This window comes from Balaenoptera physalus (assembly GCF_965194825.1).
Source record: "Balaenoptera physalus genome assembly, chromosome: 11".
Classification (NCBI taxonomy): Eukaryota; Metazoa; Chordata; class Mammalia; order Artiodactyla; family Balaenopteridae; genus Balaenoptera; species Balaenoptera physalus.
The window spans coordinates 79,045,578-79,064,545 of NC_138896.1; the positions used below are offsets into that span (position 1 = coordinate 79,045,578).

Here is an 18,968-nt window from a genome sequence, read left to right on the forward strand (position 1 = left end):
ATTTGGATGTTTGCCCAAGTTGCTTTTTACCTATTTGGAGTCTACTGTGTCAAATCAATCAGCTCAAGCTTCAGACGGTTAAGACCACCAACCTCCATCTGGGCATCGGCAAGGGTCCGCTCAGTGACATTTTGATGTCAGAGGCCAAAAACTCCACCCTCAGAGCATGCTAACTAGGCTGCTTTCTGAGCTTTCCTCCCACGAAAAAGCCTATGGCTTGGGTGCATATGCGCAGAGCAACGGTTGCCTCACCTTTTTCTTGTTTTCAATTACATTTCCCCACGCTCCCCACACCTCAGCTTTATCTCATAGATATCCTGAGCCCTTCGCCTTCAGAGAGGCATATTTGAGTTGTTTTTCTATCTCCTTGCTTGGCTGCTTTGTGAATAAGCACTTTCTCTGCTGCAAACCTCAGCGTTTCAGCATTTGGCTTACTGCAGAGAGTCAGACAAATGAACCTGGTTCATTTGGTTCAGCAACACTCACATTACAGTTAACTATGTACATTTTTTCCCCTCTCAATTAGTACTTAAGTTCCTTTATTTTTTTAATAATTTTAAAAAATATTTATTTGGTTGTGCCAGGTCTTAGTTGCTGCATGTGGGCTCCTTAGTTGTGGCATGAGAACTGTTAGTTGCAGCATGCATGAGGAATCTAGTTCCCTGGCCAGGGATTGAACCCGGACCCCCTGCATTGAGAGCACAGAGTCTTAACCACTGCACCACCAGGTAAGTCCCAGTCCTTAAGCTCCTTTAGAGTAACATCAGCAGTATCTGAATTCTTTCTGGGTCCCCACAGTGACTAGAACAATGGCTGGAAATTTTTAGATGCATACAAGTTACAGTCAACTCTCTCCATGAAGTTTGTTTCATGAAAACTGCTATGAGAGTTTGTGAAACTTAACTCCTTTTAGATAAAATAGGGTTAAAGGACCAAGACTGTACATTTGGGGAGGCAAGGGGTATATGGGAACGCTCTGTTCCTTCTGCTTAATTTTGCTGTGAACCTAAAACTGCTCTAAAAAAATTAAGTATTTAAAAAAATAATAGATAGACCTATGAAAATCTTAAATATTTTCACATTTACTAAAATAAAACAATAGAGAGAGTTCATTAAGTAAAGGCAATATCAATGATATTTTACCCATCTTAAATTTATAGTAAACGCTATACTGTTAATGTCCATTAACTTGATTGCTGGAAACAGTCTTTCCCTTCTTTATAATTTCCAAAAAATGCTTACAAATGTGTTCCCTTTATTATGGATAGTAAATATAATAGGAGACTTTCAATGTTTAGTGTTGTATACAAGTGTTTAATGTGATTTTGATTATACAACTCAGTCCTTAGCGTCCACTTTACAAATATTCACAGCTGATTTCAGTGAGGTCTGAGGACACAGAAGCTTGAGATTCATTTACTCAACAAATATTTAGGGAGTAACTTATGTACTTGTCAAACACTAGAGTAGAGAACAAGACAGATGTGGTCTGGCCTTCAGGTAGCTTCCTGAGAAAGAGGATTTGGTGAAACATTTTATCATAGATGCACTACAACCTTACTCAGATTCTTTTACTGGTCACTGCATCCGTCCTTCCAATTGCTGTCAGTCATCTACAAATAGCTCACAACTGTCCTTTTCTCCTGAGATTTGCCCTCAATTAATAGGAGCTCCCTTATCCACAAACACCTGAAAGCTTACCCACACCCCCACCCCCCCAGCCCCAGGAGTGAACCATAGCCAATGATAATAAAGGGGTAGAAAAGCTAGACCCCTTTGCCTTAAAGTGAAGTACCCCTGAGATGCCATTCATGCTCAAACGCTCCCCATGAGATCAGGCTAAGGCCATACATCCATCAAAACCACATCTTTGCTTAGCTTTCCTGCCTGCTTTCCTCATTTCCTTATGGGTTTTTACTGAGAGCATTCCCTAGAAAATCATTTGCCCAATAATCCCCATTTCATTTCTGCTTCCAGAAAACTCAAAGACACTTTAATTTACTTACTCAGCACAGGTGGATTGGTGTTTCTTGATGCAGCTCCTCAATTCCCAGGTAGGGTTGCCAGATTTAGCAAATAAAAATACAGGATGCCCAGTTAAATTTGAAAATCAGATAAACAATGAATAATTTGCTAGTATAAGTATGCCCCATGTAATAATTAGGACATATTTCTACTAACAAATTATTCATTGTTTATTTGAAATTCAAATTTACCTGAAAGTCCTGTATTTTATCTGACAACGCAATTCCCAGGGTTTCACTTTGTTGTTGTTGTTGTTTTCTGTAGTCATGGCTTTATCTTCCATAGCTTCTCAACAAGCACAGCCCTCAGTACCACCTGCCTACATTTCAATGCTCCCTCTCCTATTCAACAAAAGTAACTTGGAGTTCTAAGGCCCAAATGTGCTTCCTTCATCTTCTTGTCATCTCCCAGAATTCCACTGCAAAAACTGATACCATTTTCCGAAGCTCTGGTTTCTTCTTTAAATCTCCAGTACCTTCCTTTTTCTAATTATCCCCAATGGGAGTGACTCACGGTTTTCAAACATTAGAATTCACACACTCCTGTATTCTACAAGAGCACGCAGAAGTAAATATTCACTACTATAACTTCACATAAAGGGAATTTGGGATTAGGAAGGGATAGCTCTATTCAACTATACAGATAAGAGAATAAAATGAGGATAGCCATGTTAAATTTAGACAAGAAAATATGACACCAAACCAAAAAGGAATCTTTAATGTGTGAATTAAAATAATTTAAACACATACCAATGTTCTGTAACATCTGTCAGTTAGAGGAGTAATGACAAGTCGAGGTGAGTTACCAAGGTATTCATAAGCATATTTTACGTTGCAATTAATGATACTAACTCGAGCATTGTCATATTCCCAATAATATCGAAGCTGAGCAAGCCACTGGAAATCTGTATCATGTGAGACACCTAAAAGGAATAAAGTAAAACAAGACAGATAATCCTGAAATGGAAATAATTTGAAAAATAAGTATTTTATCATCTTTACAACAGCAAATATTAAAATAATTCATGTTTTCTAACTTATGGAAAAGATCATATAAAATAAATTCTGTTGAGAGAGAAAAAGACATACAGGGTAAGTCCTTGTTTCTAAAGGCTATCTATACCTTATTTTTAAAATTAAAAAGAGTCACATACCCATATCAATCATGTCCATAACCACATCTCTAGCATGGACATCAATAGTAACCAAAGCCCCCAGAGTAATCCTGGTCTGCTTCGACAGTTTTCCTCTTACCAGCTCTACAATATCATTTAGTTGATTCTGAAGTTCCTTATAGTACTTCTTTAATCCCTACAAAATAAAAAAAGCAATTAAACTAATGTTACATAGTAGCTGAAACATGTATTTCATACATTTACTCTTTAACAATTCTGACATCATAATATAGCTCAATATAGAAATGAGTTCCTGAATAGAGTGATTTTTGTCTAAGCATAAGAAAAATTAAGAACAAGTTTTTAAATAATTGTACAATTTTAATGCTACATGTAGAAATTGGGGGGAAGGTTACCTTTGCAAATAATAGATAAGCTAACTAAAAAAACATAGCATGTAGAAAAGAAAGTTATTTAAAAAGAATGTTATTTAAGGTAATGATTTACCTCTGTCCCACTACTTATAACTTCTTGTGTCTCAGAGGTCCAGAACATTTGAGAAACACAAAGTACAACTTGGCCAGGCCACTCTCGAACCCAGTCTCTTCTTGCAGATTCTGGATAAGCCTGAGTAATTAAAATGCATTTCTAACTTTAAAAGTTTACAAAAGGGGAAAAAGCTTAATGTTTAACAATAAAGAAGTGCAATATTTGTACATTTGTAGGCTAGAATGTAGTCATGAAAAATTTTAGATGACTATTTAAAAGACCTGAAAATTTTTTACAAATCATATTTTTGAAATATTTATTTATAAAAGAATGGAAAGATGAGCACCAATATGTTAATAATCAGTTATCTTTGGAAGGATTTGATTATTGATTCTTCTAGAAATTATTTTCCATAGGATTTTTAGGTTTCTTTGCTGTGGGGAGTTGTCAATTTTCTACATAGAATACATATTACTTCTATTATAATGAAATATGAGGGTTTATTAAAGTAAAAAATAAATCAGTCTAATAGGTTATATATATTGATACCAAGATTTAATTGAAAAGAAGAATATGCCATCTAGTAGAAAACTGACCTAGTAGCTAGAACCCTTGTATTATTTATCCATTGCTTTTCTAAAAACTTGTATGACCAGCATATATAATTTAAACAATAATATATTTGTTCATTTATATACAATTGAACAATCTATGCTTTTGGGTTCAAAGTATACTTTCATTTCTTCTAACATTTTTATGTTCAAAATGCATTTAAATGGATTTATTGGGGGGGTAGTCTTTTTAAAAATAACTTGTTTCAAAAGTAAATGATAATAGCAGGTCCAAATTAAAAACTGAAACAAAACAACTGCAGAACAAAGTATGAAGAGTGGATACTAAAGGAAACTTCATATATATATATATATTTTATTGGCCGTGCGGCACAGCTTGTGGGATCTTAGTTCCCCAACCAAGGACTGAACCCGGGCCACAGCAGTGAAAGCGCAGAGTCCTAACCACTGGACTGCCAGGGAATTCCCTGGAAACTATATTTTTAGTACAATGACACCATCTTAGATATAAGAATATTAAACATAAGGATATAAATATCTATTATTAAAATGCATTTTATTAGCAATATTTATAGATAAATGCAAATGACAAATTAACCTAAGTTTCAAAGAAGGCTGAGTTTCGAAGAATTGATGAGCCATTGCTAGGTACACAGAAGGTAAATTTCTATATGGATTAAGGAAATACTTTCATGGATAATGTTGATTCTTTCCTATGTGTTTTAGTTTGTTTGGAATCATAAATAGAAAAAAGGAGAGAAAAAGTCAAGATTTATCTGCAGGAACATTGAAGCTGAACAGAATAGTCACTGCAAGAAGATGATTCTCATAGGGCTCTTGGTGAAGGAAAAAGGATTCCTCACTCATATAGAGTGAGTTGCTGAATATAAGGCTGCAAAGCCTTTTTAAATGACATTTTTACTACACAACTATTCCTTTGTGATCCTAAAGGAAGAAATATACTGAAGTTTATCATTCAAGATTAGGTTAATTGAATTAGCAAAAGTGAGATACAGGTAGTGCCTACGTGTTATATTTCTCTCAAATATTATAGATCCTCCGTTAATGTTTGTTCATCTCGTTTTGAGTTTTTAAGTAATTGTTTGAGTGTAAATAGCAATAAGTAAACTAGATCATGCATTTAACACCCATGTCTGAGGTTCTTTCTTATCTCAGGGGCTTTACACAGGATACTTAGGTGCTCTCCCATTTGCTATTTATCTGGTTAATTCCTACTTATCCTTTGGGTCTCAGTTTCAATTTTACTTTCTCTAAGAGCCTATCACTAGCAACCCACCTCCCCCATTCTAAATTATATACACCTTATTATTCTTTCTCATAACACCTTTTTTCTTTTGTAGCACTTAATCACATATTATTATCAATTCTTACTACTATTATTATTTTAATAATAATGTTAGGAACAAAGAGTAAAGAAAATAATAAATGGCTTAAAATAGTAAGACCTTAAGTGTTCATTTACTGGTACCCTTTCAAAACCTCCTAAAAGAAAGCATTTACAGAATATAGGATATACATTAAATCCTAGGAAACATACCAGCCTGGCTGCAGCGATCACATCATGAATACTCCGGAGCATCAAATCTTCTACTTGAATGAGCCACTTTTCCACAGCACCTCGCGCTGCAGACGTGGAAATAAGTGCAATCAGCTCCACTCGCTCACCTTCAGAGCTATACATGGCTTTAATGTCCAGATTGGGAAGGAACTCCAATTTAGCGATGCCCTCAAAGCATTTTTTTAAATGAGGCTGAACTCTAAGTGGATCTTTGGTCTCTGACAAAATCTCTAACATTTCGTCATTAGATAAGAAGAAAAAACTAGGGAAAAACATGCAAATACAAAAGTTTTAGTTATAATCTATCACACATCAGAAAATGCTTTAATTATAGCACAATTGATTATCCATCATACCGAGGGAAGAAAAGTCGTTTTTTTTCAAGATATGCATTAAGGCCTTTCATAATTTTCTCCAAAAGTTCATTGCAGTTCTGCAGTTTTTCCAGTAAACCTGTTAAAGAAGTAACAGCAAGAACCTAAAAGAGACCAATTCGTTCAGGTCAGCACTTATATATCAGATATTATGATAAGACCTAAACATTAACTTATATGTCAAAAATGTTAAGGTGTCAAAACGTTTATGAAAATTGTCAGGAAATTTTTTATAATGTAAAACTATTAGAATTCAATAAATCACAAATATTCTTATCCAAAGATGCTAGTTATAAATGAGAAATTATGATTGTCATGCATATTTTCATTTCTCCTACATTGTTTTGAATGATGTGGGAAGAGTCTGCTAGGTTGGTGTGTGATTTAATTTTTGCATTAACAACTGCCAACTATAAACAATCTATGGTATGAGTTGGCAAACTACATCCCATGAGCTAAATCCAGTCTGCTACCAGTTTCTTTTTTGTTGTTCTTGTTTTTCAGCTTTTATGAGGTATAACTGACAAATAAAAATTGTATATATTTAAGACATATAACTTGATGCTTTGATATCTGTATACACTGTGCTGCCAGTGTTTTCTTTTTTTAATGTTTTTTTTTTCTTATCAGTCATCCATTTTATACACATCAGTGTATACATGTCAATCCCAATCTCCCAATTCATCCCACCCCCACCCCCACCCCCACCACTTTCCCCCCTTGATGTCCATTCGTTTGTTCTCTACATCTGTGTCTCAATTTCTGCTCTGCAAACCGATTCATCTGTACCATTTTTTAGGTTCCACGTATATGCGTTAATATACGATATTTGTTTTTTTCTTTCTGACTTCCTTCACTCTGTATGACAGTCTCTAGATGCATCTACGTCTCTACAAATCACCCAATTTTGTTCCTTTTTATGGCTGAGTAATATTCCATTGTATATATGTACCACATCTTCTTTATCCATTCGTCTGTCGATGGGCATTTAGGTTGCTTCCATGTCCTGGCTATCGTGAATAGTGCTGCAATGAACATTGGGGTGCATGTGTCTTTTTGAATTATGGTTTTCTCTGGGTATATGCCCAGTAGTGGGGTTGCTGGGTCATATGGTAATTCTATTTTTAGTTTTTAAGGAACCTCCATACTGTTCTCCATGGTGGCTATATCAATTTACATTCCCACCAACAGTGTAAGAGGGTTCCCTTTTCTCCACACCGTCTCCAGCATTTGTTGTTTGTAGATTTTCTGATGATGCCCATTATAACTGGTGTGAGGTGATACCTCATTGTAGTTTTGATTTGCATTTCTCTAATAATTAGTGATGTTGAGCAGATTTTCATGTGCTTCTTGGCCATCTGTATGTCTTCTTTGGAGAAATGTCTATTTAGGTCTTCTGCCCATTTTTGGATTGGGTCGTTTGTTTTTTTAATATTGAGCTCCATGAGCTGTTTATACATTTTGGAGATCAATCCTTTGTCTGATGATTCATTTGCAAATATTTTCTCCCATTCTGAGGGTTGTCTTTTCGTCTTGTTTACGGTTTCCTTTGCTGTGCAAAAGTTTTTAAGTTTCATTAGGCCCCATGTGTTTATTTTTGTTTTTATTTCCATTATTCTAGGAGATGGATCAAAAAGGATCTTGCTGTGATTTATGTTAAAGAGTGTTCTTCCTATGTTTTCCCCTAAGAGTTTTATAGTGCCCAGTCTTACATTTAGGTCTCGAACCCATTTTGAGTTTATTTTTGTGTATGATATTAGGGAGTGTTCTAATTTCATTCTTTTACATGTAGCTGTCCAGTTTTCCCAGCACCACTTATTGAAAAGACTGTCTTTTCTCCACTGTATATCCTTGCCTCCTTTGTCATAGATTAGTTGACCATAGGTACGTGGGTTTATCTCTGGGCTTTCTGTCCTGTTCTATTGATCTATATTTCTGTTTTTGTGCCAGTACCATATTATCTTGATTACTGTAGCTTTGTAGTATAGCCTGAAGTCAGGGAATCTGATTCCTCCAGCTCCGTTTTTTTCCCTCAAGACCGCTTTGGCTATTCGGGGTCTTTTGTGTCTCCATACAAATTTTAAGATTTTTTGTTCTAGTTCTGTAAAAGATGCCATTGGTAATTTGATAGGGATTGCATTGAATCTGTAGATTGCTTTGGGTAGTATAGTCATTTTCACATGTTGATTCTTCCAATCCAAGAACATGGTATATCTCTCCATCTGTTGGTATCATCTTTAATTTCTTTCGTCAGAGTCTTATAGTTTTCTGCATACAGGTCTTTTGTCTCCCTAGGTAGGTTTATTCCCAGGTATCTTATTCTTTTTGTTGCAGTGGTAAATGGGAGTGTTTCCTTAATTTCTCTTTCAGATTTTTCATCATTAGTGTATAGGAATGCAAGAGATTTCTGTGCATTAATTTTGTATCCTGCAACTTTACCAGATTCACTGATTAGCTCTAGTAGTTTTCTGATGACATCTTTAGGATTCTCTATGTACAGTATCATGTCATCTGCAAACAGTGACAGTTTTACTTCTTCTTTTCTAATTTGTATTCCTTTTATTTCTTTTTCTTCTCTGATTGCCATGGCTAGGACTTCCAAAACTATGTTGAATAATAGTGGTGAGAGTGGACGTCCTTGTCTTGTTCCTGATCTTAGAGGAAATACTTTCAGTTTTTCACCATTGAGAGTGATGTTTGCTGTGGGTTTGTCGTATATGGCCTTTATTTTGTTGACATAGGTTCCCTGTATGCCCACTTTCTGGAGAGTTTTTATCATAAATGGGTGTTGAATTTTGTCAGAAGCTTTTTCTGCATCTATTGAGATGATCATATGGTTTTTATTCTTCAATTTGTTAATATGGTGCATCACATTGATTGATTTGTGTATATTGAAGAATCCTTGCATCTCTGGGAAAAATCCCACTTGATCATGGTGTATGAGCCGTTTAATGTGTTGTTGGATTCTGTTTGCTGGTATTTTGTTCAGGATTTTTGCATCTATATTCATCAGTGATATTGGTCTGTAATTTTCTTTTTTTGTAGTATCTTTGTCTGGCTTTGGTATCAGGGTGATGGTGGCCTCGTAGAATGAGTTTGGGAGTGTTCCTTCCTCTGCAATTTTTTGGAAGAGTTTGAGAAGGATGGGTGTTAACTCTTCTCTAAATGTTCGATAGAATTCACCTGTGAAGCCAACTGGTCCTGGATTTTTGTTTGTTGGAAGATTTTTAATCACAGTTTCAATTTCATTACTTGTGATTGGTCTGTTCATATTTTCTGTTTCTTCCTGGTTCAGTCGTGGAAGGTTATACCTTTCTAAGAATTTGTCCATTTCTTCCAGGTTGTCCATTTTATTGGCATAGAGTTGCTTGTAGTAGTCTCTTAGGATGCTTTGTATTTCTGCGGTGTCTGTTATAACTTCTCCTTTTTCATTTCTAATTTTATTGATTTGAGTCCTCTCCCTCTTTTTCTTGATGAGTCTGGCTAAAGGTTTATCAATTTTGTTTATCTTCTCAAAGAACCAGCTTTTAGTTTTATTGATATTTGTTATTGTTTTCTTTGTTTCTATTTCATTTATTTCTGCTCTGATCTTCATGATTTCTTTCCTTCTGCTAACTTTGGGTTTTGTTTGGTCTTCTTTCTGTAGTTCCTTTAGGTGTAAGGTTACATTGCTTATTTGAGATTTTTCTTGTTTCTTGAGGTAGGCTTGTATAGCTATAAACTTCCCTCTTAGAACTGTTTTTGCTGCATCCCATAGGTTTTGGATCGTCGTATTTTCATTGTCATTTGTCTCTAGGTATTTTTTGATTTCCTCTTTGATTTCTTCAGTGATCTCTTGGTTATTTAGTAACGTATTGTTTAGCCTCCATGTGTTTGTGTTTTTTTCATTTTTTCCCCTGTCATTGATTTCTAATCTCATAGCGTTGTGGTCAGAAAAGATGCTTGATATGATTTCAATTTTCTTAAATTTACTGAGGCTTGATTTGTGACCCAGGATGTGATATATCCTGGAGAATGTTCCATGCGCACTTGAGAAGAAAGTGTAGTCTGCTGTTTTTGGATGGAATGTCCTATAAATATCAATTAAATCTATCTGGTCTATTGTGTCATTTAAAGCTTGTGTTTCCTTGTTAATTTTCTGTTTGGATGATCTGTGCATTGGTCTACGTGAGGTATTAAAGTCCCCCCTATTATTGTGTTACTGTTGATTTCCTCTTTTAGAGCTGTTAGCAGTTGCCTTATGTATTGAGGTGCTCCTATGTTGGGTGCATATATATTTATAATTGTTATATCTTCTTCTTGGATTGATCCCTTGATCGTTAAGTAGTGTCCTTCCTTGTCTCTTGTAACATTCTTTATTTTAAAGTCTATTTTATCTGATAGGAGTATTGCTACTCCAGCTTTCTTTTGATTTCATTTGCATGGAATATCTTTTTCCATCCCCTCACTTTCAGTCTGTATGTGTCCCTAGGTCTGAAGTGGGTCTCTTGTAGACAGCACATATATGGGTCTTGTTTTTGTATCCATTCAGCAAGCCTGTGTCTTTTGGTTGGAGCATTTAATCCATTCACATTTATGGTAATTATCGATATGTATGTTCCTATTACCATTTTCTTAATTGTTTGGGTTTGGGTTTGGGTTTGTAGGTCCTTTCCTTCTCTTGTGTTTCCCACTTAGGGAAGTTTCTTTAGCATTTTTTGTAGAGCTGGTTTGGTGGTGCTGAATTCTCTTAGCTTTTGCTTGTCTCTAAAGCTTTTGATTTCTCCATCAAATCTGAATGAGATCCTTGCTGGGTACAGTAATCTTGGTTGTAGGTTCTTCCCTTTCATCACTTTAAGTATATCATGCCACTCCCTTCTGGCTTGTAGAGTTTCTTCTGAGAAATCAGCTGTTAACCTTATGGGAGTTCCCCTGTATGTTACTTGTCGTTTTTTCCTTGCTGCTTTCAATAATTTTTCTTTGTCTTTAATTTTTGCCAATTTGATTACTATGTGTCTCAGCGTGTTTCTCCTTAGGTTTATCCTGTATGGGACTCTCTGTGCTTCCTGGACTTGGGTGGCTATTTCCTTTCCCATGTTAGGGAAGTTTTCAATTATAATCTCTTCAAATATTTTCTGGGGTCCTTTCTCTCTTCTCCTTCTGGGACCCCTATAATGTGAATGTTGTTGCGTTTAATGTTGTCCCATAGGTCTCTTAGGCTGTCTTCATTTCTTTTCATTCTTTTTTCTTTATTCGGTTCTGCAGCCGTGAATTCCACCATTCTGTCTTCCAGGTCACTTATCCATTCCTCTGCCTCAGTTATTCTGCTATTGATTCCTTCTAGTGTAGTTTTCATTTCAGTTATTGTATTGTTCATCTCTGTTTGTTTGTTCTTTAATTCTTCTAGATCTTTGTTAAACATTTCTTGAATCTTCTCGATCTTTGCCTCCATTCTTTTTCCGAGGTCCTGGATCATCTTCACTATCATTATTCTGAATTCTTTTACTGGAAGATTGCCTATCTCCATTTCATTTAGTTGTTTTTCTGGGGTTTTATCTTGTTCCTTCGTCTGTTACATAGTCCTTCTGCCTTTTCATCTTGTCTATCTTTCTGTGAATGTGGTTTTTGTTCCACAGGCTGCAGGATTGTAGCTCTTCTTGCTTCTGCATGCTGCCAGTTTTTACATGGCCATCAAGGTAAGAATTATTTTTACACTTTTAAAAGGTTCAAAAATTAAAAGAAGAATAACATTTCATGGTACATGAAAATGTCAGTTGTCCATAAACAGTTTTGATGTAGCACGGACACATCCATGCAGTTACATATTGTCTTTGGCTGCTTTCTTACTGCAACAACAGCAGAACTGAGTAGTTACAAAAAACACTGTACGTCTCACAAAGCCTAAAATATTTACCATGTGGCCCTTTGCAGGAAAAAACTGCTGACTTCTGTTCTATGAGAAATAATGTCTTACAATGGTTCTAAAGTCAACATGTAAAGGAAATCCTTGAAACTCATAAATTTCAGTACTATTGACTCTCAACAGTTCAGCACAGCTAGTTTTCCTTTTTTTTTTTGCTGCATTGGGTCTTCGTTGCTGTGCGTGGGTGGCGAGCAGGGGATTCTCTTGTTGTGGAACTCAGGCTCCAGGCGTGCAGGTTTCCGTAGTTGTGGCTCGCAGGCTCTAGAGTACAGGCTCAGTAGTTGTGGTGCACCGGCTTAACTGCTTCGCAGCATATGGGATCTTCCTGGACCAGGGATCCAACCCGTGTCCCCTGCACTGGCAGGCAGATTCTTAACCACTGTGCAGCCAGGGAAGTCCCCAGCACAGCTACTTTTTCATCCAGCATTGAAACAAATCATTATTTCTTAAGTTGAATACCAGATTAAAAAGTGGATATATATATCTATGAACTTTGTATACTATGTGTATGAAAAATACATGGTCTGTCTTTCAACATTAAAATCACACTCAACAAGGTGCTATACTCACTAGAAGAGACACATAGCAAGTGAAACCAACTGAGAGAATTGCTGACTCTTTTTTCCCATCACCCCCAAGCATATACAGTCATTGAGTAGAAACTCAGGTGAATCACATGCAGTACTCATTCGTTTGTATTCATTCTCTGTCTCTCTGTCTCTCTGTCTCTCTGTCTCTCTCTCTCTCCCACCCTCTTGCTTTCTTCATTTTATTTTATTTTACTATTTATTTTTATAAGAGGGATCACTGAGTATACATAGTAGAAGCCAAGTGAGTTAAATGAATGTTTGAAGCAGCTCCACTATACATATTAAAGAGTTATGAGTAGTGTATCTTATGAATTGAAAAGTAAAATTATCTATGCTTTCTTATATTTTTCTGAGCTTTCCAGTTTGTATACAATGAGCAGGTTTTATTTTTGTACTTGGAAAAAAAGCCAAATGCTTTCTGTAATCGCCAAAAATAAAGGTTCCCCTTTATTTGAAACAGAGAAAACAAACACTTCACCTTTGGATCTTTTGTACAAAACTTCATGATATCCCTCCAATGTCTGTCTACTGTCTGAAACTGATGCCCTTCTTCTGGCATCTGTTGCATGATATCCTCAGAACAAAAAATGGGCTCCAAGTACAGCCATTGAGCTTGTACTTTTAACCATTCATCAGTTGTTTCTTGTATTCGAATCAAACGGTCCTCCCAGGCCTTAATGAAAAGCATAGTATACTAAGTTCCAGTTATTAAAGAAAACCCATAAATCATAGCAAGGAATATGTATTTTAAATTTATTGTTATTTTTGAATCAATGCAAAACAGCTCAAAGTCACTTATAGTGTCTCACATGGGCTTTGAAAAACTCTAGGAGGTCTGAAGTTTTCCTAAATCATTGGAACTCACAATTGCAAATGACTGTAGTTATTTAGAACAATTTCCTAATCTCTAGGTGAACTGTCCCATGTCCAAAAAGCATACAGGAATACATCCTGCTCCACCAGTAGCTATCAACCTAGGGGTTATTTTGTCCCCACCCCAAAGGACATTTGACAATGTCTGGAGGCATTTTCATTTGTCACAACTGGTGGGGTGACAGTTCTACTAATATCTAGTGGGTAGAGGCCGTGGACGCTGCTAAACTTCCTACAATATACAGGACAGCCCCCACAACAAAGAATTATCTAGCCCCAAATGTCATTAGAGCCAGGTTGAGAAACCGTGCTCTACATCAATGCATTTGGGGGAAAGAGTCTTCCTTATTGTCACAGATCTCCTAGAATCCATAAGGTATTTCATTAGCCAAAGATCATTCATATAAGCTCTTTGTTGCTTAAATATATGGCCTAAGGTCCTATATATCAAGAGATTGGCCTCATATTTTTGTTTTAAAAGCTCTAAGAGAGGTTTCAAACTTGTCTTGTAAATTCTCCTTTGTTAAACAAGAAATATCAGCAAAAGCATAACATCTTACCAGGAGAGGGTAGGTCAGCCTGATTTAAGGGAAAATGTGCAGCTTTATGTCTTTTTGGAAGAACACAACTCTTTGTCTTCTCCAAATATTGAAAGCCAAGATGTCCTATAAATACACTATTTATGCTTAAATTAAAACCAAACTGCCTTTTTTGAATTCCAGGTTTGTCGTTTATTAGCTGTGTGAACTTGGGTAACTTACCTATCCCTCTATGCCTTGGTTCCCTTAACTATGACTACTAATAATAACAATGCCTACCTTGAGGGTCTGCTATGGGGATTATATGGGTTAATAAATGTAAACCCCCTAGAGTAGTATCTGGCACACATTTAGAAGTCAATAAATATCAGGGGGAAAATCCATTTGTTGTTGATCTTTTCCCCATTTTATATAGTCTCCAGTTTGAATTTTGATACTACCTATAAAACTATTAGTTATTATAATTTATTTGCTTTGTGCACTTACCCACATCAACTATAAGGACATTAAATAATCTTACAGTCTCAAATATCATTTGTTTTTGTCAAGTGGACAATATTTCATTAATTATTCTAAAAGACCCTCAAGCTATTTGTTCCCAAATATAAAGTACAGTATATAGAACTTCACTACAAGTTATGAGAATATAGCATGAACTGTTGGTGGGAATGTAAATTGATACAGCCACTATGGAGAACAGTATGGAGGTTCCTTAAAAAACTAAAAGTAGAACTACCATACGACCCAGCAATCCCACTACTGGGCATATACCCTGAGAAAACCATAATTCAAAAAGAGTCATGTACCACAATGTTCACTGCAGCTCTATTTACAATAGCCAGGACATGGAAGCAACCTCAGTGTCCACTGACAGATGAATGCATAAAGAAGATGTGGCACATATATACAATGGAATATTACTCAGCCATAAAGAGAAATGAAATTGAGTTATTTGTAGTGAGGTGGATGGACCTAGAGACTGTCATACAGAGTGAAGTAAGTCAGAAAGAGAAAAACAAATACTGTATGCTAACACATATATATGGAATCTAAAAAAAAAAGAAAAGAAAAAATGATTCTGAAGAACCCAGGGGCAGGACAGGAATAAAGACACAGACACAGAGAATGGACTTGAGGACACGGGGAGGGGGAAGGGTAAGCTGGGACGAAGTGAGGGAGTGGCATGGACATATATACACTACCAAATGTAAAATAGATAGCTAGTGGGAAGCAGCTGCATAGCACAGGGAGATCAGCTCGGTGCTTTGTGACCACCTAGAGGGGTGGGATAGGGAGGGTGGGAAGGAGACACAAGAGGGAGGAGATATGGGGATATATGTATATGTATAGCTGATTCACTTTGTTAAAAAGCAGAAACTAACACACCATTGTAAAGCAATTATATCCAATAAAGATGTTAAAAAAAAAAGAAAGATTAGCATCAACTTGAAACAATCTTTAAATGAGAATTTATTCATTGCCCTTTGAAGAAAATATTTCTTTTAATTCAGAGTGTAAAATTCATGTTTTGTCTTATCTGCTATTGAATTGTGTAAAAAAAATAAGAAATGTCCAAAGTCTATTTTGTTTTATAACGTAACACTCCTGCATAAACTCAAAATTATTATATTGGTTCTTTCACTTTAATACCATTTCCTTATAGCATTACCAGTGTTGAAAATTTGTTTCTTCTTTTCTCCTCCCTGTTCAACACCATTTTCCTGCCCCATATCCACTAAATAATGACAGCAGATATTCTTTAACTGCTCAGCCTACCATTTTGCACAATTATATTTATTAAAATAACCAGATTGATTTTCTGCCTATAAGAAAAGACATTTTGAAAACTTTATGCTTCTCGGTCAAAGCTTATGTCAATAAAATACTCAGTAAAGTGGAAAAAAATAAAGAATATAGCATGAAACAGGGTCTAGGCTGTCTACAGTTAGATTAAATAATACCGTTTTCCTTCCAAATCTATCACTGTCATTGGAGAAGATTTTTCTTAATAAAAATATCATTTGTTCTTTTAAAAATCATTAGAGTTAATGGCTCATCTGTTCTATATATTTTCACATTAATTTTAAGTTATCTGTTTCTATATTTCACCAAAGCTATCCAACAAACTGACTTATTTTCACAAGAGCAAATATGTAATAAGATTGCAGTTTCTATAAATGACCAGGAGTTGACTATCATATTTAACATACCTTGATCTCCTTTTCAAATGGTTTGATGAAAGGTGAGCCTCTCATTGTCTGAGTTTTTATAATTTGATCATCAAGGAGAGCCTGAATCTCGTCTACTGAAGAAAGAATACAGACTCCAGTATCACGATATAGACTTATATGAAAAGCAATATCATCCCAAGTTCCCATCATTGTATGCATGGATTTCTCTAATGAAAATTCCTAAATGAGAAAAAGAAGAAGGAATTTGGTGCATTACACAGCAATTTTTGTAAGATAATCTGCAACTGTCTGTAAGTTAGAAAAGTTTTTTAACAATTAAAAAATTCCTATGGAAAATGACAATGTAGTTTTTAAAAATTCACTTGCTCTGAAAACTACTGCTGTCAGTATTAAAATAGACAGCAGAATGAAAGACCTGATGGATTTTCCCTGAAGTGGCTTTTCTGCAGTCTATAGTCTGAAGATGTTTTCAGTGTATTTTGAGAACACTAGACGGCCATACTTACTCTGTTGTAATACACACACATCACATGCCACACACACATGCATCTATTTCCATTCTTAATGGAACAATTATATATCAAGACTAGCATATCATCCATGCATATCAGAATGTGGCAGAATTAACAAGAGGTCAAAGGAACCATTTCTACTCTGGATTCAGGACAAGGAAATCATAGAGAAGCAGACACTTTGTGGGGAAAAATAAGAGTGGTCTTCTACCACTTAACCCCATCTCCTCCCACTGCTAGCCAGTACTACACATTCAACCACAACAAAAACTATGATTATTTGATTAACAAACTCATCAAATAAAGTAGTTCAGTTGATCTTCATATTTACCTTGCTTGCACCTGCACTTATAATTTCAAATTTTTCCAAGTATGGTGTAAGGTTTAATTTTAAAACCTTCCTCATTGTAGTTCCAGAATCTGGAGTTAAGTCATAGCCTACAATTTCTGATAACTGCTTCCAGTGACGTGTTCTCATTCCTGGATTGCATAGGATGGAGACAGTAGGGATGTATTCCTAATGGTGAAAATAGAAACAATAATGAGTCACTCATTTGAGTTCCATACACATACACTTGAAATTAGGTAATATACTTAATGAGTCCAATCAAAATCCCGATTAGATTTGGAAGGGGAGAAAAAGTAACAAAATTATTCTAAAGTTCATCTGCACAAATAAACATGTAGAAATAGCCAGGAAAACTATAAGAGTAAGAAAAAGGAGGGTTATAAATGTTCTATAAGATATTAAAGTATATGATAAAACTACAGTAATTAAAACTGTTATATTATTATTATGGAAATACAAAGTTAAGTTTATTCTATATATTATATGGAGAAAAATATAGTATAACACAACATAATATAATATATAGTTATAAATACACACACAAAACATAAATGGGGAAAAGCCTGCAACAAAATGCCAAAATGTAACTGTGTGGAAATAAAAATTAAATATTCACCAAAAACACTTAGTTCATCACTTTCGATACTGACATTAGAACATTTCCTTTAAAATCAGGAACAAGATAAGTATACCCATTATTAATACTTCTAATCAACACTGTATTGAGTGTCTCAGCCACTGAGATAATATAAATAAATAAAAGATATGGGGCTTCCCTGGTGGCGCAGTGGTTGAGAATCTGCCTGCCAATGCAGGGGACACGGGTTCGAGCCCTGGTCTGGGAAGATCCCACATGCCACGGAGCAACTAGGCCCGTGAGCCACAATTACTGAGCCTGCGCGTCTGGAGCCTGTGCTCCGCAACAGGAGAGGCCGCGATAATGGGAGGCCTGCCCACCACGATGAAGAGTGGCCCCCACTTGCCACAACTAGAGAAAGCCCTCGCACAGAAACGAAGACCCAACACAGCCATAAATAAATAAATAAATAAATAAAAATTAAACTTTAAAAAAAAAAAAAAAGATATGGGGGAGGAGGGGGATCAAGATGCCAGAGTTGCAAGATCCTGAATTCACCTCCTCCTATGAGCACAGCACAAAATTACAATTACTTTATACAGCAACTATCTATGAGAATGACCTGAAGACTAGCAGAAAAGATTTTCCACAATGACAGATATAAAGAAGGAGTGACAATAAGATGGGTAGGGAAGTGGAGATGCAATCTTGTCAGGAGCCAAACTCTAAGGTTGGTGACACACAAATGAAAAGGACGTCACCACTGCAGAGGTCCTCTCTGAGGAGCAAGAGGTCTGAGACCCATGTTGGCCTCCCCATCCTGGAGGTCTTGCACTGGGAAGACAAGCCCCCAGAACGTCTGGCTTTGAAAACCAGTGGGGATTCCATTCAGGGGAGATGGAGGGCTATAGGAAAAAGACTCCACTCTTAAAGGGCACAGCAAAATCTCACATGGTCCAAGTCCCAGCAAAAAGGCAGTAGTTTGAAAGTCACCTGTGTCAGACCCACTTGCTGCTCTTGGAGAGCCTACCAGAGAGGCAGGAGGCCTCTGGGACTCCTCCTGGGGATGGAGATGCTGGTGGTAGCCATTTTGGGGATCTTGTTCTATTGGACTGACTCAAGAACTGGCAAGCACCATTTAGAAATCCTCCCTCTAGCCTATTAGTGCTGGGGGCTTGCCCTGTGCACCAGAGGGCCCACAGGAATTCTGCACCACCAGGCCACATAGTCAAATGCACAGGGAGCCTGCCCCACCCACCTGTGGTCCCGAAAGGGTGCACT

At 36.3% G+C, this 18,968-nt stretch overlaps 1 protein-coding gene across 1 annotated transcript in view; it reads right to left on the reverse strand.

The window, feature by feature from the left end:
• DNAH12 (dynein axonemal heavy chain 12) overlaps nt 1-18,968 on the reverse strand; it is a 235,762-nt gene that overhangs the window by 121,869 nt on the left and 94,925 nt on the right. The window contains exons 19-26 of the mRNA XM_082412044.1: nt 17,093-17,278; nt 16,268-16,468; nt 13,124-13,318; nt 6,136-6,257; nt 5,759-6,041; nt 3,647-3,766; nt 3,179-3,335; nt 2,775-2,947 (exon numbers count right to left, since the gene is read on the reverse strand). Coding sequence (XP_082268170.1) covers nt 2,775-2,947; nt 3,179-3,335; nt 3,647-3,766; nt 5,759-6,041; nt 6,136-6,257; nt 13,124-13,318; nt 16,268-16,468; nt 17,093-17,278 — 1,437 coding nt within the window. The remainder of the gene's footprint in view (nt 1-2,774; nt 2,948-3,178; nt 3,336-3,646; nt 3,767-5,758; nt 6,042-6,135; nt 6,258-13,123; nt 13,319-16,267; nt 16,469-17,092; nt 17,279-18,968) is intronic.